General features: G+C 30.5%; 1 protein-coding gene and 1 long non-coding RNA gene across 2 annotated transcripts in view; one reads left to right on the top strand and one right to left on the bottom strand.

Annotated features, from left to right (window-relative positions):
* Positions 1 to 24365, top strand: part of LOC132944296 (uncharacterized) — a 37215-nt gene extending 12850 nt beyond the window's left edge. The window contains exons 3-7 of the long non-coding RNA XR_009664440.1: positions 19983 to 20022; positions 20192 to 20246; positions 20318 to 20833; positions 20930 to 21094; positions 24139 to 24365. This is a non-coding gene — a long non-coding RNA (uncharacterized LOC132944296). The remainder of the gene's footprint in view (positions 1 to 19982; positions 20023 to 20191; positions 20247 to 20317; positions 20834 to 20929; positions 21095 to 24138) is intronic.
* Positions 4361 to 17271, bottom strand: LOC132945314 (1,5-anhydro-D-fructose reductase-like). Its single transcript, XM_061015023.1, has 7 exons — positions 17088 to 17271; positions 6735 to 6902; positions 6206 to 6391; positions 5798 to 6042; positions 5492 to 5651; positions 5209 to 5306; positions 4361 to 4838 (listed from the first exon to the last, which is right to left on the bottom strand). Exons 1-7 carry the CDS (start codon positions 17148 to 17150, stop codon positions 4796 to 4798), a joined length of 963 nt encoding a protein of 320 aa, XP_060871006.1. The 5' UTR covers positions 17151 to 17271; the 3' UTR covers positions 4361 to 4795.
* Positions 24366 to 25596: the final 1231 nt, after the last annotated feature.

Here is a 25596-nt window from a genome sequence, read left to right as displayed (position 1 = left end):
AAGATTTTTAAAGTTTTCACACCGTACCTTATACGCATAAATGATAAATCGTTTTGTCAAATTCGCACGGTGTCCTTCAGTGCGTTTCACGCTGTTTTTTTCACATAAACGTGGCATTTTATGGACGAAAATTTATTTTCGCAACGCATTAATTATTAAAGTTATTGGTTAGGTTAGCATAATTAAATAGGTATTCATACCTATATATTATGTACTACGGGCATTCGATTTGATTTTCCAAAAATATCATACGCATTATAATATTATAATTTATAAATACTTATAATCGATCGGATTCGATGCGACTAACCTGTAGGAACGGTGTGTGTTGTTATTTATTTGTTTTTAATTTTAGTGAACATCGTCGGGTTTTGGAGCAGAAAAAATAGTTCTATCTTCTACATTATTGATAGTTGTTTCTGGTAACAAATTATATTATATAATATAAATAAGTAATTTTATAAAAAATTAAATTTGAAAATAACAATATGAGTTTTATACATTTTATAGCCAGCAAAACAGCATATAGTGAGTTTCGTAGTTTTTTTTCATTCAACCTAGGTATAAGAATTTCATAACGAATTTTATATCGAAACATTTAATTAACAACTAAAACTTATAACTCGAGTACGCAGGTACGCTACTATTGTGTTTTGACGTGTGTCATACGCATGTAATACCTGTAATATTACAGTAATTATGTTAAATAGGTAATAATGTTTTATGGTATCATGTTCTATCATATACATTATAATATACAATCGTATATTATATAATAATTTAATTCCTTCCTATAGTATAGCGCTCATAAAAAAAAATTGCGTTTGCTACTTTATATCAACTTATCTTAAGTATAATATTTCCTTATAAAGATAAGACAATAAATTGTCATAAAATAAAATAAATTAATTTTACATATCTCCACTCGGTTTATATTATATATTATTAGTCATTACCTTTATTTTCATACTATCGACGCAATTTATAATGAGTACTTGAATAATAATGAACGGCTGTTTTTTACGGCGACAATAATGTATAATATTTACAATATTATTATGATGTGTCAAATATTATGACGTTTATGTCACTGCTACAGACGGCTGCAGAAACTAAACCGCACCTTTAAACCCAAATACCTATTACTGTTTGATGTGTCAGAATGTTGTGTAATTTTAGCGCAGTCGATTTTAAATTTATTATGTTTCACCGCAGCAAACAATAGTGATTGCAAATGTAACAATTATTATTATTGTCGTGTTATCGAATAATTTAATGATCCGTGAAATCAAAATCCTTGTACCCATAGCAATTTGTCCTTAAAGGTAGGTAAATATCCGTAGATATTTAATTATAATACGTATATAATATATATTATACATTGGTCTATTTATAATGTTGTGCGATAAAATCGGTGGAATATTTTCACATAATATAAAACATTATTTAGCATCAGCCGCACACTCAAAATGTTTAAGACGTTTTATAAAATAATTTATGAACGGCGAAAATCCATATAATATGTATATGCCAGTTACATTATTGATTATATATCTATCTTAAACGTCCTCGTGGTCTTACCGAACCATATAATATTGCACTTGAGATTAGGTCTAGACACTTTTAATTAATAATACCGTTGTGTTATTTTAATCCCAATCTCCTCTCGTATTTTTATGAATCAATAAACTGAATAGGTTCTATTCTTGAAGGGTTGATGTGAAGAGATTAAAATAGATTGGTACCTATCGTAGACTGATACTCTTTCATCATAGAGTTAATGAAATTCTCCAAAGTTTTGGTCCATTATGATCGAAGTCTATATAATAATATTATGTACATTGTACATAATATATAATACATTCCATCTAAAACACTAACACTAATATACTACGACCGGATCTCCGCATTATGTAATAATGTATAAGTTGTATCTTCTTATTCGTATAGTTGAATAATAAATTAGTCAAAATAAGTATGTTATTAAAAGGAGCAAATCGTTATTTTGAAATCTCACCATTTATAAAATATTACCATTACCTATGTTTTAACGGTAAAATATTTTACCATGGTAACGTGTGACGTAGAAACCTCTTATACCTATATCTTAGTATTTTATATTATGTATAAGCGGTTTATAGGTAAATATTCGCAATTTTCCACGAAATCACGAAGAGAATTCGCCAGGGTAGGTATACCGTCATCCGTGTTCTACTTTTTTTTATACATAGGTACAGTCTTCCCTCTTCTCTCGAAAAGAAATGAATTTTATTTTTGTAAATCTAATATGAAGTTTCATCGCTTCACTCGTAGTCTAAAATTAGTCACGCACGTGTTGTCTCCGTCTTATAAAACGTATACAATATGGCAAATTTCACGCTGACAATAATTCATTTTACTCTGTTGTTCATAAAATTAGATTGAACTGACACATTATATTAAAATCTAAAGGCAAGATTATTATCCAGGGCATCTCAGTGGGTTTTATTGGTTTTTTTTAATTACCTACGAATCGATTTATGAAAGCTTTGTAAAATTGTACTTTTTTTCGTGAGTTTTAAAATGCTCCTGACTGGCTTTCAATTTAAAACAACGCAAAAAAAAAGCCTCCGAGATGCCCCGGATAGTAATATACAGCTCCTTAAATTGTATATCGTGTCGATTCGCTCTAATTTTACAAAATATAACCGAGTAAAATGGATTATCGAGAACGTAAAATATTGTCGTTGTGCTCGGTACGTTTGCGTGGGACAGGGACAACATCGGGTGGGCTTAATACACGTCGTAAACAGAGAAACAGTGTTTCGAACACGGGCACACGATGGCCAATCGATGGGCATCCGCGACACTGAAATAGGTACATAGTTTTTCAGCAACCAAACGGCCCGTGCGAATGGCAAAGAACGCGCGGCGGAAATGGCGCGAAAAAAAGGTTTCGATCGCAATTATATGCGTCGTGATGCTGCGCTCTTATATCGCAGACTGTTGATAATCGTCTCGAATTCGTAAGGAACAACATATTATTAACAACTATCTGGTGCAGAACTTAACTGTCCGATGTCGAATACCGGTGGCGATGGCGGTGCTCGGTGTTTTATAGTGCCCACAGTACCCATAGCTTTTGGACCCGTGGATGCCGGCCAAAGGGTTGTGCACGCAGTCCAACAGTGATAATAATATTGTGTTCAGATTAAAAACGTCGACGATGGAAAACGTATATATATATAGTTGAGGGTACAACGCGACTGTTATCGGACAATATATTATTATATTATTAATATAACGCGGTCCTAGCCGATTCTCAGAGGATATGATGAACGCGTATAGTGTTAAATACACGTAGGTTTGTATTGTATTTATATAATTCATAGATGTGCGTAAACCTCTTTTAGGGGTGGCTCCAGGGGGGGGGGAGGCTAGGGGCCACGGCTGTATTTCTAAACAATTTTATACTTTTGAAAACAAAAACATTTTCTGAAAATTATGAGGACCCCCCCCCCAACCATATCTTTGGAACTATCCTGATGGGGGTATATTATATGTAAGGTAACCTACCGTACCAACCGTACCCCTACCACAGTTCATAACCCCTACAACAGCTAATGGCCATAGTCTCCGGGCTTAAGTTCAATAAAAAAAAAAAATAAATATGTAAGGCACCTCAACGCCGCTCTACCTGAACGTTATTTTAAGCGTAGGTACTATCGATATTGTTTTGATAGGAAATATTAACAAAAGATTTTATTTCTTTCGTAGATAAAAAGTTTTAAATTAAAATATAATCTTTGCTATTCCGCATATTATTATACAGCTGTATTCTCTGAATACCTACCTCCTGCACACACCTATAATGTAGGTATAATATTATGATAAGGTTAGATGACTATAGAGTATAGATAAATATACGTTACCTATAATACATCGCAAACGGCACACTGATATTATACAAGTTATTATAAAAACACATTGTATTAATAATGATGTGAGCATGACAAGATACTTCTTGGTTTCTGTACGCTGCAGTTTACAGGTCTATTATGAGGCGCAGGCCTATAATATTACACAATTAAATATTCGTCATTATATTATTTATAACTGCTATAATAATAATCTGTTGAAATAATTACTAAACTGGTAGGTATATAAACGTTACGGTGCGTAACGATCGCCTACTTTTATGAAAATCACTCGACATAAACTAGCAAGGGCGTCCGCGGGGTGGAGGAAAGTAGGGCTGTCGTGACAGTATAACACTACTGTCTACTTGAATATATTATATAATAGAAGTACAGTCCATTTGATAATATTACTTATTTTTTAGTTCAAGCAAATCGTCCTGGTGGTAATTAAAAATCAAGACTTTTGTATTGAATGCAATATGTGCTCGTGTTTTAATAACTCATAACTAATAATTATTATTATTTCCAACCGATTCAACTTAATACATAATGTATTTATTCTAATAATAATTTGTATATAATAATACGGTTTTTTGTTTAAACATAGGTATTATTTATAGATACACGCGTGCACACGAATGTATATAATACGATCGATTATTTCGTATAATTAACGCCTAGACGACGAGACTCAAGCGGTGTTCGAACAGGCGACTGGTAGGTTTATAAATACGAATCGATTGACGTGAACCTCAATAGTTGTATGAGGTGGATAGGCGCAAAATAAATATTGAAATAATTGTATTTTGTCGAATGCCATTTTGTAAATCATTTGAATTTGGTTCATTCGCGTGTAATAGTGGGCTGTCGTATTTGTCGTAGAATTACATTCGAGCTCAAGCACTCTTTTCGAAAGGATATTCTGGATGGTCCGTGATTCTGGAATAATTAAACCACAACCGTAAATTATTATATAAACTTATGATTTACTGTGGCCAACCAAAAATATATAGTTTAGACGACAATAAATTAAATATTAACTATTAAAGTCAATCAATATTTTATGGTACCATAAAACGTGCGATCGATGTATAACATTATGTCCGTGTAAACTGTGGACAAACGAATAATATCGCAAAATATTCTAAAAAATCAGGTAATCCGGACATCGGGCCCTCCGACGCAGGACAAAAGCAGGTTTTCAAACAACGTGACGTCCCATAAAGTTTGTTTAGAAATATAACGACAAGTTTGGTGTGCACCATCTGGTTTTATGGAATTTAATCTATGATAATAAAATACAACTTACCCAGAGAAGAACTGAAGCCGCATCATACGGCCTCCTTCTCCGGCGTCCTGGCCAATCAAGGCTTTCATGTCTTGTTCGTCCAATTCAAAGTTGAAAATCTATCGGAAAAACAAAATTAATTACAATTATGAGTACAATGTGTTAAATTATCATTAAAATAATATGATAACGATATAGACGATTTTATTTTTCTAAACAAAGGTAAATGTCATATTAATTAATAATTATTAATATAATATGAGTACATATATATGACAATAAAATGTATTCAAAATCTATGCACCTGTATATTTAATGCCAATCGCTGTGGGTTTGTACTTTTTGGTATGACCACGATGCCCTTCTGGACAATAAACCGCAACAATACTTGGGCAGCAGTCTTGCCGTGCTTCTTCGCAATGCCCAACACCACGTCGTTTTCCAACATTTCCGGCAATTCTTTGCTATACATACATACATACATACAAAATAAGTAATTAACAGCATCGTAATCGCACCCTTCGATAATGTCACACAATTACATTTTATTATTATTATTATTATGTTATAAAATATTATAATTAAAAAATTGTGAAAATATAATCATTACGTCCAGCTGAACCCCATGACTTCCCGGCCGCCTTTCGCGCCCAAACATGAGTACGCGGTTACAGCGATGCCGTTGCTCTTGCAAAATTCTACGAGCTCGGGTTGTTGAAGGTACAGGTGATTTTCCACTTGCAAGTTATCGGGCTTGATCTTGCAGTTGTCCAGCACCCTCTGTATCTGTTGAACGTTGAAGTTCGACAATCCGATCGCCTTTGCTCGGCCGCAAGTCACCTGTTTCTCCATCATCTATGCAACATATAACATATATTATCATAATATATACATCAAGCTATATAGGTCACTCCGTATTATAAATGAATCGCAATTTCCACAAGTCCTCCGTATAATATGATATGCAATATACACAAATGTTTAATACCGAGGACTTATTGCGGCGGCCTCACATTACCTCCCAAATCGCCAAGTGGTCCGTGCTTAGATCAATTTTCATGTCGCTATAGGCGGACGTTTCTCCCTCTGTAACGCTGAACGGAGTGTGCACCAAGTACATGTCGACATAGTCCAGTTGCAAGTCTTCAAGTGATTTTTTCAAACACCCCTCCAGGTCCTCAGGCCGATTCTTGAAAGGTGGCAGCTGCAAACGATATCACATTTGCGTTTAGGTGCGGTTTATGTAATTTATATATCCCGTGGCGTCTGAGCATAGATTAAACATACATAGATTTGGAAACAAAAATTTGGTGAAAATAGATGGCGCTGCCAGACGTTTTCTACATCATATCATAGCATTGTACCCGAGAATCCGTACCCGACTCAACCCGAGCCATGTATTGTCACCAAGAACATGATTTCCAAATTCTACGCAGCCGTTGGCTATTTATGTATGTTTAATCTATGGTCTGAGTTCAAACACCACGCGACTTCGAATCGTCAATACATAAGTATTTAGGTATGCATACGCATATCGCAGTATGTACCTTTGTGACGATAAACAACTCGTCTCTGGTCACTTTGCCGGACGTTATCCATTCGTTCAAAACTTTTCCTATGACGTGTTCGTTCTGGTAAGCCGTGGCCGTGTCGATGTGTCTGTACCCACTCTCCAGAGCTTCATTCAAGGCCGATTCCAAAACATTGTCTACGGCCTACAACGGTTGAAAAATAATATGTCATTATTGTCTTTCAAACGATATATGGATAGTTAAACCGATTTTAAGGTAGATTAAAGATTATGACGTTCTAAATACGTAAAAATACGTGGTGCGATAAACGTGAAAACTATCTATTTTTTTTATTACTTTATTATCTATATAATGTACACTACAGTGGCGGCGTTATAATATTTGTATATTATTATCCTAGTGGTTATCAGCAGGGATAATTATTACATTTTTTCGGTGCACAATAAACGTTTGTCGGTTAATGCCGTTAATGTTTTAAAGATCAACACCAAAATGCTAACTAAAACAAAATAATATATACATTATTTACCAATAGGACCTATACAAAATCTAATTTTTATACGTTTATACGTATTATATTAAACACGCAATAACTAGTGACATTTAAGTGGTGGTAGATACATGGAGAACCTCCCTACGGATCGATTTCCAAAAAAATAATTAATATGTTCCTATCGATCTAATGCGCTGTACTAGTTTTTAAATAAAAAAAACTAATAGGCGCAGTCCACAAAATGACGAACAGTATAATTCCTTACTGTATTGATTTTTTTTTGGAACAAAGTTCTTTATTTTTTATTCAGTGTCTTCACGAGTTGTATTGAAAAGTCTAAAACTCCATAATTTTAAAAATTACAACCCCTCAACCCCACTACCACTAACACCACTTTAAACACTTCTGGATCCATTACTGAGCTGGTTGTAGCGGAATATTGCCATTTTCCTAACGTCTGCAGGTCGTCAACTATACAAATAATAATAATATATAAGCTAACCGTCGTGCAACTCACCAGGACTCCATGACCTGGTACCTATTGACACATAATATTATACTTGGCACAACAATTTACTTTGTTGTGCGCATTGATGTATTATTATTGCACGTGTCATAATATAATATTATAATGGGTGGTTGGGGCGAATACCATCGCATGCTCGTTTTTATGTGCCTACACCGTGGTCGCTGCGCGTTGGAGAATGTGAAAAAAACGGTTTACATAGGTAGTTGAAAATTAATAATTTCGTAAGCGTTTTTCAACCACGGTGTGTGACATGACAGTATGATAAGCACACGACCCACTCGTCCGAAGACGTCTGTCCGCCCGTGCGGGGGCGACTACAAAATCAATTATTATCCTACACATGCAATGGGCACCCAACAATAGAAAATTAAATGTTAAATTTTTTACGCAGGTTCTTTTAAATAAGAAATAAATTGCAATATGATAATTTATTATTAAAATGTCAATCTAAAATTGCACTAAAAATATCCTATAACGATCATTTTTACACGACCACTAAATCACGATCAAGATCACATTCGTTGTTTGTTTTAAATGTACCTAGTTATGACAATTTATAGAATCTAAAATTGTTTTGTGAAAAACAGTTAAGTTTGAAACACTATAATTATAAAAAAAAAAATTTTCAACATTATGGTCGCAATTTAAAAATCAATGTTTTGTGAATTCTAAAAACAAAATTGGACTAAAGTTATTAAAACGAGAATAAAAGTTTGTTTGATTATGTTTATAATAAAATCTCTAGAAAAATAAAAATAATAATATAAAATAGTTTTAACAGTCCACTAGGCACTAAAATATATATTATGTTAGCTTGTTTCAATGTTAAAATTATTGTACAAATGTTTATAAATGGAACATTAACAACCGGCAGATAACAAACAATACGCAAAACATTTTGGTTTATATTTTTACTTTACTTATCCTACATTCGACATACTCTGAGTTTCAGATGCGCAGGTGATATCTATCTACACCAAAATTAGGTTTTCCATCGATGGTTAAATTTTAAGCGGCGACAGTAAACTGTTTTTATAATTTATTTGATAAGTGCGACACAATATAATATCACAACGGTCCTTTTTTTTTAACAATACGTTGTTTTTATATTATGCCTAATATTTATCAAAACATTTAACATAATAGTATTATATCAGATTTTACAATAAATATCAATATCAAGAGAAATAAAAATAAAAGCTTTATTTACTATAATAGTACCTACCTACCTACCACCTGCATGCAATAATGTTGTCCACGAAAATAAATGAAGTTACCATTTTAAATTGTAATTATTTCGGTTTTATAAAGTTTGAACATTTATCGATTTTTTGAACACAGCTCGTACCACTATACTAACAATGTATGATATGTTTGTTAGGCGAGTTGAACGTCAATAAGGTATAAAGAAATTCCAGGAAAATACCACAGTAATACTATATATATTATTATTATTATTATTCCTCTTAATAATATCTTACGTGTTGTAGTTGTCATGACTATACCTAGTAGAACTGACAGATTCTAAACATCCTCAACACGATAATAACTGGTATTTTTTTCATCGTATTCTCGTGTACGAAGCTTTGAACGATTTATTGCTGTTTGTTATTATATTATATCACATGGTGAAACACTGGCACACTGCTTAGTATTATTCTTAGAATTATTATATTTTCATTTCTATATTTTTCACGCGGATTTACTTGAAAAGCAGATCTTACGCGGGAATAGGGTACCGCCGCCCTTTGCGGTGGGTGTAACATAAAGTATTGTGTCGGAGTGTTAATTTTGAGGGCGATGATAAATCGTCGTTTTCGAAAAACGATTCCAAGTATACAGCTCGTTTACGAGCCACGCTCGCTTACGTTTCTCCGCCACTTCCTTGACGTTTTTCCTCGTAATTTTGACAAACAACGAACCAATGATGAAAACCAGAAAAGCGATTTCTTAGAAGTAAGAACTCCGACAAGTATTGACTTCCGACCGTCGACGGATTGGGATAATTGACATGTTCGACGAGCAGCGTCTGCCCGTCAAAGAGTTCACAGAAAGTGATGACTGATGATATGATAAAACCACGGCGCTCGGGCGTGTACATTTCATCAATTTTCAGGTACCTAAAAGGTTTTTGAGTTGGATTTATAACAATATGTACCTACATTTTAGATTCTGAGTGGAACGATAAATGTATTGATTTTACAATGATGTGTGTTATTTTTATTTTTGTGTCTGTCATCACCTTTTAGGACAGTAAAAATGTGAATCTAGTTGGTACTTTGGGGAGTGGGGGGATCAAAAGTAAAAATTTCTCAGTAGTTTTCAAAAGCGCTTTGAAATACAAAAGAAAAATTAAGGAAAAACGGAAATTTTTACGCAAAATCTGTTTTTGAGAAAATCGATTTTGGTTTTTGATGTAACTCTAAAACAAATGAACGTATATACATGAAATTTTCACTAGTTGATTATATTTGCATTTTTTATACACGATCCAATTTTTAAAATATTTTGATTTGTTTTGAACTGTTTAGAAACATTTTCAGTTTCCAATTTTATTAGTATTTTTTTCTATAGAAATCAATAAAACTTTATTTGTTGGGTAAAATAGCTTGAAAATTTAATACAAGGCTCCTACTATATTGTTACAATGATATTTGAAGTTTTTATTTATAAACATTTAAAGTTCAAATCTTGACAAAATACAGAAAAATCATGAAATTTAGCAAATTATTTCGAGTTGAGAATTCATAAAAAATTTTCTTTTTAAATCTAAGATTTGAAAATGTATTACAAGATTATCCATAAAAAAAAAAATGTCTACAAGAAAGTCAAATTAAATTTTTATGAGCGTTTGAAATTCATATTTTTACAACATTTGATATTCACTCGATTTCCCATGTAACGATTTTCTTATTTTGTTGTAATTAAAAAACGTATGACTGTAGATACTTGAAAATGTTGTTGTATTTGTTATAATGTTTATATTTTTATTTTCTATACACGATAAAATTTTGAAAATAATTTGACTCTTTTTGAGCTGTTTACGAACATTGTTAGTTATCAATTTTTTTAATTTTTTTTTCTATAAACATCAATAACAATTTATTTGTTGGGTAAAAAAGCGTGAAAATTTAATGCAAGGCTCCTGATATATTGTTACAATAGTAAATGAAAAGTATTAAAAATACATAGACACAATTTTTTTTTATAATCATTGAAAGTTCAAATTTTGACAAAATTTATCAAATTTGAAATTTAATAATTATTATGTAGTTAAAATTTATAAAATGTTCAACTTTTATAGCTAAGGATTGAACATTTAAAACAAGGCTCCACGTAAATAGGTTATATAGAAATTACTTTATTCACTATAATATCATCAAATATACTTGGTAATATCATAGGCTGACTGACCGTTTTCGCTCAGAATCGTTTTTCTTATACAATGATATTATATCATTGAATTCAAATTTAACACCATCCATTACAGTGACCCACTTGTAACATACTGTACAGCCGAGCGACATCCACTTACCCACCTTTTTTACTTGAAAAATGCGAATGTAAACAAATTCGCCAGTACTTAGTTAATGTAAATTCCACCGATATTATAATAAAATAACATTCAAATTTGTATGCACGAATTATAGTACGTAAAAATATATAACATAGGTATACTACAATGACTGTAAATAAATTAAAGTTAAATTTTCTTATGTACAGTAAGAACATTTAGAACAAGTTTAATATTGAAATTATAGTTTTTCTTTGAAAAAAAAACGAATGCGTAGCGTGTTACACTTGCTACTGTAGTAAACGTCAGCGCGATGTCTTCTCCACTGCATGAAAAAATAATGGATACGATTTTGCGGTTCTTTGGCGTTTAGATTTAAATGTTGGCTGTACTTTTCTTCATTAGTCGTCGACGAACTGAAAGGCGAACCGATCACTTAAATTGCTCGAATGCTCGTCGTTGGCCTATGGTGCGTTTACGTCCACGATGGGCTTTTTGGCTTTTTCAGAATTATTCAGTCACAATAATTACAAATTTAAAACAATTTTATTACAAAGATCAGTTTTAATTTAACTACAATATTGCGTATATTGGTTTAAATTTTGGCATATTTGAATAAAAAAAAAAAATGGATCAACAAGGTTGCTATGGTAACGAAATTATATTATGCGTCATTCGCTAGAGGCAACGCAGGTACTAGATATAACACGAAATTGGTGAGAAAAAAAAGTCGTACTCTGTCCAAAAACTATCACTATCTATGGAAATGTAGTAGGTACCTATTACGTGATTTATACACTTTATCAGAAAACAGAACGTCAACTCTACAAAAATGTATTTTAGGTATTTAGATATAACTATTATTGTATACAATCTACACGATAATAATAAAAAAAAATTTAGGATATAAAAATGATAGCATATGACATTGAACGCGTTGTGCAATTATTTGTAGCCTTAAATTGCGATGGAAAATGTATGTACTTACATATTCAAATTTAGTTTTGACTAAAAATTTAAAAATAAAATTAGGTCAAAATATAATATCACTGGATTTTACGTTAATTTAGCAGGTCAGAATAGTTTGTATCAGTGGAATTACCTATGTATTTTTACAGGTAAAAAAAATACTCATAGATTTACGCATATATAAAATTAATATATAAAGTTGGTACAAAGGTCGATGAAATTCACAATCTCTCTCTCAAAAAAAAAAAAAACACTTCTGTAAAGCATTAAAGTCGCGATACAACTTCATATCCAACGTAGTCCGATTTGTTATGCAGCATGTGAAACAGTCAATTATTAATAAACTATTATAGGTAACAATATGTTCGAAACTTTTATATAATTAAATAACGCGTATGATGCAGTATACATCACTACACGAGCAGTAGGCACTTAGATTCAAAATTTATTTTACTCGTACATGACGAATAAAAGCTATACACTTTAAAAAATATAATTTGAACGCTCTTCGTCGTATTGTACAAATCGCTTGGGTATAAATCCGTACGCCTCGACCGTTTTATGACAATAGAAATAAAAAAAAAACCATACAAAGTAATTTTTTCCCCCGATTCATTGATTATAATATAGTATGCTATCCGATGAATAAAAAATATGTACTCCGATCGTATTGTTGTGCGAGCCTATTACACGTCTACACTTGTGTGTACCGTGTGTGAGGGTTAACTCGACAATATAATATATAGGTAGGTTGGTTTAATATTATTACTGTCGGCATCATCATCATTCACATTGTCAAAAAGCGGAATGTGGTATCTTTAGATTACCTACCGAATTAATATTGTAATGTTAGCACAGAATGACCTAAAAAAATATAAAAAAATATTTCGGTCACAATAATTACTGTATTTTATTGTACAGATATACCGAGGTCATGGTCGGATATAATATTTTATGTTTTTTATTTTTTTATTTGATTGTCAAGGTTTGATATTTATTTGACATGTATCGTTTTACACGAGTTTCGTCCATAATTAATGAAAGTTTTGTTTTAAAAATGTACGAACAAATACTTTAACAGTACAAAGTACACACAAAGTTTTCATGAAAATTAGGTCAACTTAGTTAAGCTTAAAATTAGTTCATACTTTAATAATAATATAAATGTTTAGTCAGTGTTTTGTAAAATTTTGGATCTTAAGTTAGGCATTACCACGCGTGAGTAAAGACAACCAAAAATCATCAAATATATTAGTTAATGTATTATCATTAGAAACCAATTAACAATAATAGGAAAATGAATATGTGAGGTCAAAATGTCGTTAATTATTATTCAAATGAAACAATTACATTAATTTGAATTAAATACACATTTTTATTGTCAAAATATTATAGAAAGAATGTGAACATATTATATTGTTGCGTAAATTGAAAACGAATAAGATATTATGTCTAAAAAAATATTCAAAATCAACGGACTTGATCTACAATTTGACGAATTTAAATTTCACAATCAAGCCATCTGTATTAAATATATATAACAATATGATAAATTTATTCAAATATATTATAGTATACCTACGTTTGAAAATCGAATAACTTTACTAATGATTGGTCTATAACTAAATTAAGTACCTAACTATTAACTAAATACAATGTATGCGTACCATATATGAACACTTATAGGATATTATAAAAACGTATTATTATAAAAGACATATTATTTAAAATAGGTACCTATTATAATACATGTAAGTGGCAATTCTGATATTTATTATTTAGTCGTTGAAGTTAATGACTAGTTAATAACGAAAATGGCAATTTTGCTAAGTTGATATAAGTAATAACATTATTTACTAACTATTTTAAATAATGTCTAAGATCTAAATGAAATATTTGTACATTATAGTATTATACCCAGTCATTGTCATGATTGTCTATAGTTTAAAGTCTATACGAATGCAAACATTCTAGCTAGGTAATAAAAATAACTATCTCAATATCAAATTACAATTGTGATGATTTTTACTTTTAAAATTCAATAAGAATTTATATTTAAAAAAATATATCCTATAAGGTACCTAGCAGTATTAATTATTATACAAACGAGATATAAAATGTAAATGTATGTATATTATTTCAGTACATAAATGTATGTAAAATGTTAAACAAATTTTTGATTGCCAAATAACAAAATAAATACGTACATACACACTGTCGTTGACAAGTTTAATAAGCTGCTCTTTACCATTAATAGTCAAAATATCGTAGTGAGTGTACGTTCGATAAACTTTGGTGTTTGTAATCAGCCGTTTGTAAAACAATCTTCGGTCTTTTACTTTGAGGGATTTTTGTTTTATTATACCCGGCTTGCTTAGGAATGATCTCTTTTCATTCGCACTTATTACTATTGACATTTTGATGCGTTTCATTTAAATTTATTACTATACATTTTTTTTACCACTATTCGGTTTTACACCAGTCAGTTTATCTATAAATCGAACTGTTGTGTGATTAGGAATGAGTATTATAGTGTAAAGGTTTCTGGATAGGTCAGTACCAGTGGCGTGAATCATAAAAAAAATTGGTGTTGCTCAAATAGTTTTAGGAGACCTACCCCTCATAATACTGTCATACTAACCTATTAAATTACCCATTTTTTCATCTATCAATACCCACCTACCCATATTTAAGGTGTTGCCCGAGCAACACTTGGACCCTATGTTACACGCCACTGGTCAGTACCGTGAGTTTGAACTGGCTTTGTAATAATACAACCACGTACACATAATATAAGATTAAATAATAATTTGGATAATGGCGACAATAATTTAGAGACCATCGTCATTTATTCAGTTTAACTTAAGTTATACATGATTAGGAAATACTCATGATAGTAAATTATACACAACTGTCTATAATATTATATCAAGTCAATAATGTAAATTATCATGAATATTACCATTATTTTCTAAAATGTCTTGTCTATACATATTTTACAATATTTGAATTTACATCATTGCCGCTAATGCCTATACAACATACTATACTGTAGTTACATAATAGTAATAGTGACATATTATATTCTCAATGTTTGGAATTAGTCAAATTAAAATGATTAGTATAGTTATCTAATATGTTAATATTTTATACACGATGATTCACCAATCATGCTTCAAACGAGAACCATCGCTTTTTTACTGTAAATTGTGAACAGTATAATATTATTATTAATTATTTTTAATAATTACTTGATAAATAAATGGATATTTTAAAATTTTTTATTGTGCATAAATCCTCGCCCTAGTATAATAATTAAAAATTGTAATATTAATTATTATAGGTATCATTTTTTATACTGCAAATTGTCAGAGTATTTATTATTTTTATTAATTTATGACGTGATGTAACTATTTACATACCTATATAATATTATGTTTTTAAATGTTATAATATACAATATGATATATTTATGTTAAAAGTATATTTTATACTTTTAAGTGTTTCCTAGGTATGTGCAAGTCGCACTTTAGACCGGTGTGGCGATGGCAATAAGTCTCAGACTGAATGGCATATTGCACATTATCTATAATCTATATTATGTTATGTAAAACCACTATTTAATATTATCTTTACCATCCTTAGTACATATAAAGCTAAATAAATAGTTCATTCAAGTATTGATTTAAATGCATCAAAATGTCCAAATAAAAATCATCTGCTACACAATTTACAGTAAAAAGATCTGTAGTTCTCATTGCAAACCGAAGTTTATGACGCTACAAGACACTCCATAAATGGTATATAAAGTCTACGTATCTGAAAATATGGTATATAAATATACTTAAAAATGACTTAAAAATTCCATGTACCAAAATTTGAATTAATGCTTTATTAAAGGGTAAAACTCTAGAGTGAGCATGTACGGTGAATCGTCTTGTATATAAAATATTATTATATGATATTTACTACAGCAATATTATTAAATCTATTATACAACGGGAATAGTGATTTACTCGATTGTACAGTGTGTGTTTTTTCTATACCGGTCTTTATTTTTTACCTACATCTTCGTCGTCACTGCGTTCCATCTGAGTTTGTTATAATAATAATAATAATAATAATAACATATTATTGTTGTTGAGTCAGAGTGTTACCACACACAGAACGAAACGCATTGAAACAATACAAAATATATAATGTAATATCACATATGGACAAATCGAATATAAGTGTTTTTTTATATTTTTAACTGGTTATCATAATACGCATAATAACCTAAGCAAGGCTGAGCTGTTAATACGCAAAAGTTCGAGTTAAGGTAATAATTATGACTTCACGAGTTGAATCCAATTTTGAATCGAATGATTCAGTTACCTGATATAAATATGAAAGTCATTTTACCGCAATTTTAGTATTTGAACCATGTATTTAATATATAATCATAGGCGTAATCTGGGGTAAATTCTTGGAAGGAGGGGGACAGTTAGTGGTAAAATTCCAATCTATAAGGTAAGATGACACTATTGCCCACTCGGTTAAATATCTGAGGGACAGTTGCCCTCTCCCTCAGATTACGACTATGTATATAAGCCGTACCCGCACAGTCTGCCGCTATATTATTATAGGCTAAATCACTTGAAAACAAATCGTTCTCAAATCGATGTAAACAAATAATGTCGTTTAAATGAAATAGTAATTCAACAGGGTTGTTTAAAAACGCAAGGGACTGCAGCTGCAGCAGTGGTTATATAGACTCGTTAAAATCTTATTGCAGCTTAACTCGCGCGGCCTTGTGCGTATAATATGACTTAGGTAAATGATAATATTATATAGTTGCGTTATTCCGATCATCGGACTCACCTGCCATGTACCATAGCCGACCATCGGCATGCTGCCACCGGAACTCAACTTGAGGTAATCCATAGCCTGGGTATTATAATAGTCGTGTGTCTCTATAAAAAAATTGTAATGTATTAGAATAAAAAGTGTGTATTATGTGCGCGAGCGGACGGACCGGCGACGACTGCGGCGATGGATGGGTAGTGTGTGTGTACCGGCCGATTACCACGGCAGCGGTCCACGTGACGTTGTTTATAATGATATGCGTGCGGTCTCTGGAGGCTTCTGGTACCATAGTCTAGTAGGTAGGTAGGAGAAGATATTATTATATCGTACACACAATACGCCATTATACCTAATATAAATAATAATATCGGCAGGTACGATCGATTATTATTATACGGTTCGAAGAGAGCGAGGTGCGACGCGTGTAACAGTATCGGCTATACAGCTACACCAGCTGCAGTATAACGTAATGATGTAATAATGTAAATTGTAATAATAATTAATAATATAGGTATTGTATTTTATTATTGAAAACGCGCGTGTACTTTACTACTTTGTATAACTACGATACCTACCTATAAGTATAATAATAAGTACCGACATTATATTATACCTATATTAGGTATTTTGCACTGGAATCGAATAAAAGATATGAACCGGTATTGTTGTAAGGGAAACCGACAACGGATCTGATAATAATATAGAGTATTATAATATATTGAGTTTTTACTTTTTTCGGTCCTCGCAGATATTATATTAATATTATTTGATAATTTATAAAATATCTCTAAATGTCTTAAAATCTAAGTAATTGATGTCAAGATACAGAGTACCTTGATATTTTATATGATATTTTGAGAGACTCAATGTTTTTAAACATTGAAATTCAGAATATTAAATAATATTAGGTATTTTTGGTAACTTTTATTTTGAAAGACTTTTAAAACAATGATATTTTGGGTCGGGCGGCTATAATGGCGGATTAATAATGCCGTATGAATATTTTAATGAGGAGAAATCAATTAAAAAAAAATATAACCTTTATAATTTAGGAAAATAATAACTGGGTTAGCAAAAATCGAAAACCAACTCAGGTTTTAATAAATAATTTAAGGACTATGGATTATTATTAAAGGTTACCAATATTATTATTAAATATACGCACGTCCTACGTCCATAACTACAAATTCTGACAAACATTATTTTCAAAATATCTATTTTCTCACATTTAAATATGAATAACTAATTAATATAACGATGTTCACTTACATAATAATAATATATCGATTTAAGTTAACCAAATAAATTAAAAACACTGCAACAATGAACAATTTATCGGGTCATTAGGAACGCAATTTATTTCTGAAATAACGTATTAGTATATTGGTATGGGCAACTACGTACATAATAAAATCTTGTAAATTTAATTTAATTTTGAACAGCGTTTGAACTGGTGCTGTGACTTACATTAATTTATGCAATTAACCGTATCTGGATATTTTATGACGTGACTTAAAGTCTCCCAATCCGGGTATTTAATTTTTAAGAAAGTATGATATTATTATGTCGTTGCAATGGACCCATGGCATTTAATAATTAATGTAGACAGGTTATGATACGGTATATCAACAGATTGTTCAGATATAAGTCTTAAAAAATATTATAAAAGACATAGATTATTGACGGAACAAAAAATTACAAATGTTTATAATAATGGAATAACAATACAATACCTCAATAAATATCTGTTTATATGAGTATAAAAAGAATATGGTGTGACTGACTAATCAACGGCCGTCAGACAGCCAAAACTATGATACTTAGAAAATTGAAATTTACACAATACCTCCGTATTAGAATGTACTAAGGAAGGATGATTTTCCAAAATTCGTTTTTTTAAATACAGGCTCACACAGGGATTTGTGTTGGTTGGTGTAAAACGAATATTTTTTTTTAATTGTTCACGATTGCCATTGGTTACAGGATATAATTTAAGATTTGTATTTTATATTTGGTCGAAACCGCCAAAATATACTAAATAATAATATTATATTTTTGTTTATTAGAAGGTTTCTATTGGTTATAAAAAATAAAAATAGTTATGATGGAATATAATTTTAGACCTGTAATAATTTTTCGACTGTTGTCCCGGCCCCTGGAAATCTACACATGCACATGACAGACACCGTGGCATTCAATGTGTTCATACAACATTCGTAACTAGTAATTATTAGTACCTAACCTCGTGGGATCCGAACATATACTGCTCGCATAATCATAAACGAGTATTACGGGCAACGCCGGGCTATAATATAATATAATCGAACGTGTCCTAGGTACATTTCAATGCCCCCCCCCCCCACTTTCGAAATTTGAACTTCTGACCACGCCAAACGTTTGTGCATCGTTTGTGCAGAAATGTGCACCAAGTCTAATCGTTTGTGCACAAAAACTGAAAGCTCTATCCCTAAAACAAAATGGGGGGGGCATTGAAACGGTAGCCCCCCCCACATTGAATATTTGGATTTTTGAATGTGCCAAACGTTTGTGCATCGTTTGTGCAGATATGTGCACCAAGTCCCGACGTTTGTGCACAAAAACTCCCAGCGCTATCCAAAAAACAAAGTGAGGGGTATTAACACGAGGGTCCCCCTTTTTTGAAATTTTAAATATTCGTCATATTAATAAATGTTGTTTACGTACCTAATAGGTTTAATAGAATTTTACTATTGCCATGTAAACGTATGACAAATAAAATCTTCAAATATTTTTAATTTATCAAGAAAGCATTATCTTGTTCTAATGTTTTTGATTTCAAAATTGTATGAATAAATACAGTTTTTTCTTTATGCATTTCTTTACTTTATATTTTATATTATATTTTGCTGATGAAAATGTGTTTATGGACAGGTACCTCAACTCGACGTTGCTGTATGTCCGGTCCAATAATGTAAGTTATAAGTCATTGTGTATATTTTAATACAATAAAAGCATAGTAAAAAAATAATTAATAGACTATATTAATATAGTACCTACTTAATTAATTTAATATACCTAACCGTACCTATATACATATAAAAATATTATAATAATATATTATTTATGTTTGAATTCATTAGAACAATGGCGTACCAGACGTCGCTCCCAAACCGGACGACATCCATCTGCATAACTGTGAGTTGAAAACGTCTATATTTAAAAATTGTTATAGTATAATATTTATCTAATAAATTAATTTTCTTTAGCCTTCCGCAAGAATGAGCGGTATAGTTTGAAAACTTACCAAAGTTATCTGGTGGATGTCGATACGTTGGTGAGCAGCCGTCGCACAGGTCTGATGTACCTATGGAAAGTTATTATTGGATCGGTCATAATATTACGTTGAGAAGTTATCTGTCCATAAACTTATTTTCAGATTAGTAGGCCAATTCCGTTGCCATTTTTTAATCATTCTTTATTTTTATTAAGGTTGAGGTGTAACAGCATTTTAGGGGCTATTGTAATTCCCACTTCCAGGACTTTATCATACATACAGCCGACAGCCCGATGACCTACATTTTTGTGTATTCTGGTCTACCCTATGATGGCCGCGAAGTAACGATCACGTCACCGTTTATCAGATTGCCCAGTTTGAAAGAGTTTCCAACAATTTCATCGGATAGGTACGCCATAAACCGTGGCATAGCGCTGGGCCAGCATCATTTTGTCCTGATCAATATCTACAAAAATAACGTCCCAATTATTAGAAGCTAATAATATAGGTACTTAATATTTATTGTAATATAATATAATATTAAACTCAATATACTCAGTTATTACGATTAAGTAGAAATAATATTTTTCAAATAATATTACAGTGTCTTTGTCGAACAGTCAGAAAACAGCCACAAAACGGGTCGACGCCGGTCGCTGAACATGGAGAGTCCTCAAGTCCACCCAGCATCGTATTGATGAATCAACAATACATCTTACATCTTACATCTTACATCTATCATTGCAATCTTATAATTATTCACCTGAATGTATGTAATCCTGAATGTACAGTTAATTTATTACTACCCATCTACAAAGTCAACACTGTATTAATAAAAGTATTTATTGTAAAAATAAAATTGAGTTCTATATTATTTGTAGGTACTTAAAAATTCTTTGGGTATACAGGAAACATATTTTAATCATACAAAATTAGATAAAATAAAAGTCAAAAATAATAAGTAAATACGTCCTGTTAAAAATAGTTTTTAATTAATAGGTAGGACAGGTACCTTTATGTAGGTAGGTACTTATCCAAAACTCGTTTATCAGGAATTAAATAAAAAGGGAGGTCAATTAAAAAAAGGTGGGTAAGTGGATGTCGCTCTGCTGTACAGTATGTTACTAGTGAGTCACTGTAATGTATGGTGTTAAATTTGAATTCAATGATATAAGATCATTGTATAAGAAAAACGGTTCTGAGCGAAGACGGTCAGTCAGCCTATGATATTACCAAGTATATTTGATGATATTATAGTGAATAAAGTAATTTATATATAACCTATTTACGTGGAACCTTGTTTTAAATTTTTAATCCTTAGCTACAAAAGTTGAACATTTTATAAATTTTAACTACATAATAATTATTAAATTTCAAATTTGATAAATTTTGTCAAAATTTGAACTTTCAATGATTATAAAAAAAAATTGTGCCTATGTATTTTAAATATTTTTCATTTACTATTGTAACAATATATCAGGAGTATATATATAAATTTAATAAATGTTGTCAAAATTTGAACTTTAAATGCTTATAAATAAAAATTGAGCATATGTATTTTTAATATTTTTTAACTGCTATTAGAACGATATATCAGCAGCCTTATATTAAATTTTCACGCTTTTTTACCCAACAAATAAAATTTTATTGATATTTATAGAAAAGAAAACTAAAATAATTTAAAACTGACTATGACCGTAAACAGCTCAAAAAGAATCAAATTATTTTCAAAATTTTATCGTGTATAGAAAATGCTAATATAAACATTCAGTGAAATTTTCAAGTATCTACAGTCATACGTTTTTTAATTACAACAAAATAAGAAAATCGTTACATGAGAAATCGAGTGAATATCAAATGTTGTAAAAATATGAATTTCAAACGTTCATAAAAATTTAATTTGACTTTCTTGTAGACATTTTTTTTTTTGATATAGGTAGATAAACTTATGGATAATCTTGTATTACATTTTCGAATCTTAGATTGAAAAATAAAAATTTTTATGAATTCTCAACTCAAAATAATTTGATCATTTTCGTGATTTTTCCGTATTTTGTCTATATTTGAACTTTAAATGCTTGTAAATAAAAACCGTGACTAAGGATTTTTAATTTTTTTCATCTGCCTTTGAAACAATAACCTAGGAGCCTTCTATTAAATTTTCAAGTTTTTTTAACCAACAAATAACATTTTATTGATATTTATAGAAAAAAAAACTAAAATAAAATGGAAACTGAAAATGTCCGTAAACAGCTCAAAATAAGTCAAAATATTTGGAAAATGTTATGGTGTATAGAAAATGCTAATATTAGCATTCAGTCAAAATTTAATGTACCTACGGTCATTTGTTTTAGAGTCGCACCAAAAACCAAAATCGATTTTCTTGAATTTTTCCTTTGTTTTTCACGTCGCTTTTGAAAACTACTGGGAAAATTTTACTTTTGACCCCCCATAGTACCAACTAGATTCACTTTCCTATCAGAAAAGTTACGTTAAAGAAAATTCAAGCATTTTTGCTGTCCTAAAAGGTGATGACAGATACAAAAAAAAAATAAAAAAAAACACACATCATTGTAAAATCAATACATTCATCGCTTCCCTCAGAATCTAAAAAAAAAATTGGAAGTGACTTTGCTGAACAGTAGGTTACAAGTGGGTGACTGTTATGGATAGTGTTAAATTTGAATTCAATGATATTATAATATCATAGTATACGAAAAACGATTTTAAGTGGAGACGATTTGTCAGCCTAGGATATTGTATACTATATTTATATTGATATTATTAAATATTATTAATACCGTAGCCGGTTAAGTTGAATTATTATTATTTGTTTATTATCGTATTTGTATATGATAATATATTTTAGATGTTTCAATTACCCACGAATAATATTTTTAAAATAGGCATATGTTATAATATGTATATAATAATTATTACAAGTAACAACGAATTAAGAACGATATTGCAAAAAATAATTGCCGGAAATCATTAGTTTTTAACTGAAAACGACAGGGAAGTCTGAACTTGGCGGTCAGTCTTATTTTTAAGTTATATGTATTATAACTAATTGAAATTTTTGGTATTTTCATATGTACCCGGTATACCACACTGCGCTTGCTCGAACAATTAAAATCAAAAACATCCCTTGACTTGTTATGTAAAACCACCATGGGTGGGTGTCAGAATTATTTTTGCATCATCAATTTTAAAACGTTGATTTACCTAGATTAAAAAAAAAATTAATTTGTAATACTTAAGCTCGGTAAACTTTAAGCGTTGTACGAGTGCGTAAAACACCGAAAATCGTGAACTTCGTAAGGCTATACCATAAAAACCAATGATTTGCAGGTAGTCGAGTTTTGGACAAGTACCTACATAGGTAACTTATAATAATTCATATTGTAATATATATATTCATATTTAGGTACCAAAAAAATATAACTTCTCAAACACTTTGTCTATTGGCACTGGCGGGAGAATGTATTAGAATGTCTATAAACTTGCGGACCAGTTTGTATAGTTAAATTTGGCATGCGAACTATAATTGAAATAGAAAACCAGAATAGGTGCATTGCAGATCACAAAGATTTCTGTAAAAGAACATACGATTTATAAATATACCGTATAGGTTTACTGAGTACTTATATAATAATATATAAGTTCTTTGGATTTATCATAGTAAATAATATACTTTATGATATCTATGGCAATCGTCAATTGTCGAAATTCGTCAGCGACGGTTAACAATCCTAATAATTTCAGCAATACTATTGTATTATAAATATAATATATTGTATATTTTGATTTCAGTGAACAAAAAAATAATAGGCCACAAATATAAACGGACAGTTCATTAAACCGGATAAGTTGTAACACAAACTCGCAAATTTCGTTTGATCAGGTTATTTTCATATAATATTTCGATACTTTCAAGTTTCAGCTCATCGGAGTGAGATGATTAGATAAAGATGGATGAAGATAGCTGTTTCTTCGGCGATGGCGGCACTCTAGCTACGTTTCACCGGAAGAGTAGATGTTTACGAGTAAGTTTGTTTTCATATTATTACCTACTATTTTACATTTACTTTTTAGACTTAAATTAAATATTTATTGCCACAGACAATCTGTTAACTAGGTGACGTAGAAGCATTTATAAGTTTAATCCCAATAGCGCAATGTATAAAAAACTCGAGACCGTCTTCGTTTCACCACGCCAAGTTTATATTTTATATTTTTATATACATAAATACATTATACACCTCATATATTTTATTAGCATATACTTACACATTTTTTAGTGTAGTTTATACCCTAGATGGCTATAGATGTAGGTATTAAATGTCTTGCAATTATATATTTTTCTATAATTATTAATTTCATTATAATATAATATAACAAAACACTCTAAATTAAATTAGTTGTTATCAAGACAGACAGTCTTAAAACACTCTTTTCTGGACGTTTTCAAAACGTATTATGCTTAAAAAAAATTGCACAGTTGTCGTAGCAGTCAGTTGCTAGATCAACCCGTGTGACATCAAATAGGAATTATTCTTGTTTTTTTAAATAGTTTTTTCGAAAAATATATGTAACATGTATAGCTCATACAATTATGAATTTATAGTTAATGGAAATGCGGATGTTTATACTTCATAGATATTTTTTTAGTTAATAATCGTGTAAATAATTTGATTAAACAATAAGGTACTTACCAACTCATCACTAGTATCAATTTTATTATATTACGTGTAAAATCACCAACACAAGGTGCAGACTGCGTTAAAAAAATTAAAAACATAAAACAAAATATAAAATAATGTTTTAGTAGAAGCTGGAAACTGTAGTTTATTTTAATTTATAATCCAATTAATGTAACCGAAAACTATTAAACTCATCATTGAATGATTATTCAGAGATCACTTTGGGATAAATGTAAATTAAATTTAAAATAATTAAAAAACATTTTGTGAAAGGAACAAGATAACTGCTAATATTTAAGTCTTAATTATTATTAACAAATAAATACGAATCTTTATTACGAATACTTATCGTTTACACAGACCACAAGAAAAAATAATTAAAAATATTAAAAAAAAAAACACACATCATTGTAAAAATATAGTTGGTATTATAGTATTTGATGAATTTACTGTATACGTTTATGGCTTTATGTTAACTCTAAAATCCAGTAATCACATTTTTATTTAATAATTCATAAAATACAATATGCTCTTATAAAAATATTCTTGTGCTTCTGATATCTGTTCA

The sequence above is a fragment of the Metopolophium dirhodum genome, chromosome 5 (genome assembly GCF_019925205.1).
Source record: "Metopolophium dirhodum isolate CAU chromosome 5, ASM1992520v1, whole genome shotgun sequence".
NCBI lineage: Eukaryota > Metazoa > Arthropoda > Insecta > Hemiptera > Aphididae > Metopolophium > Metopolophium dirhodum.
This window is presented reverse-complemented; position numbering and strand designations above follow the sequence as displayed.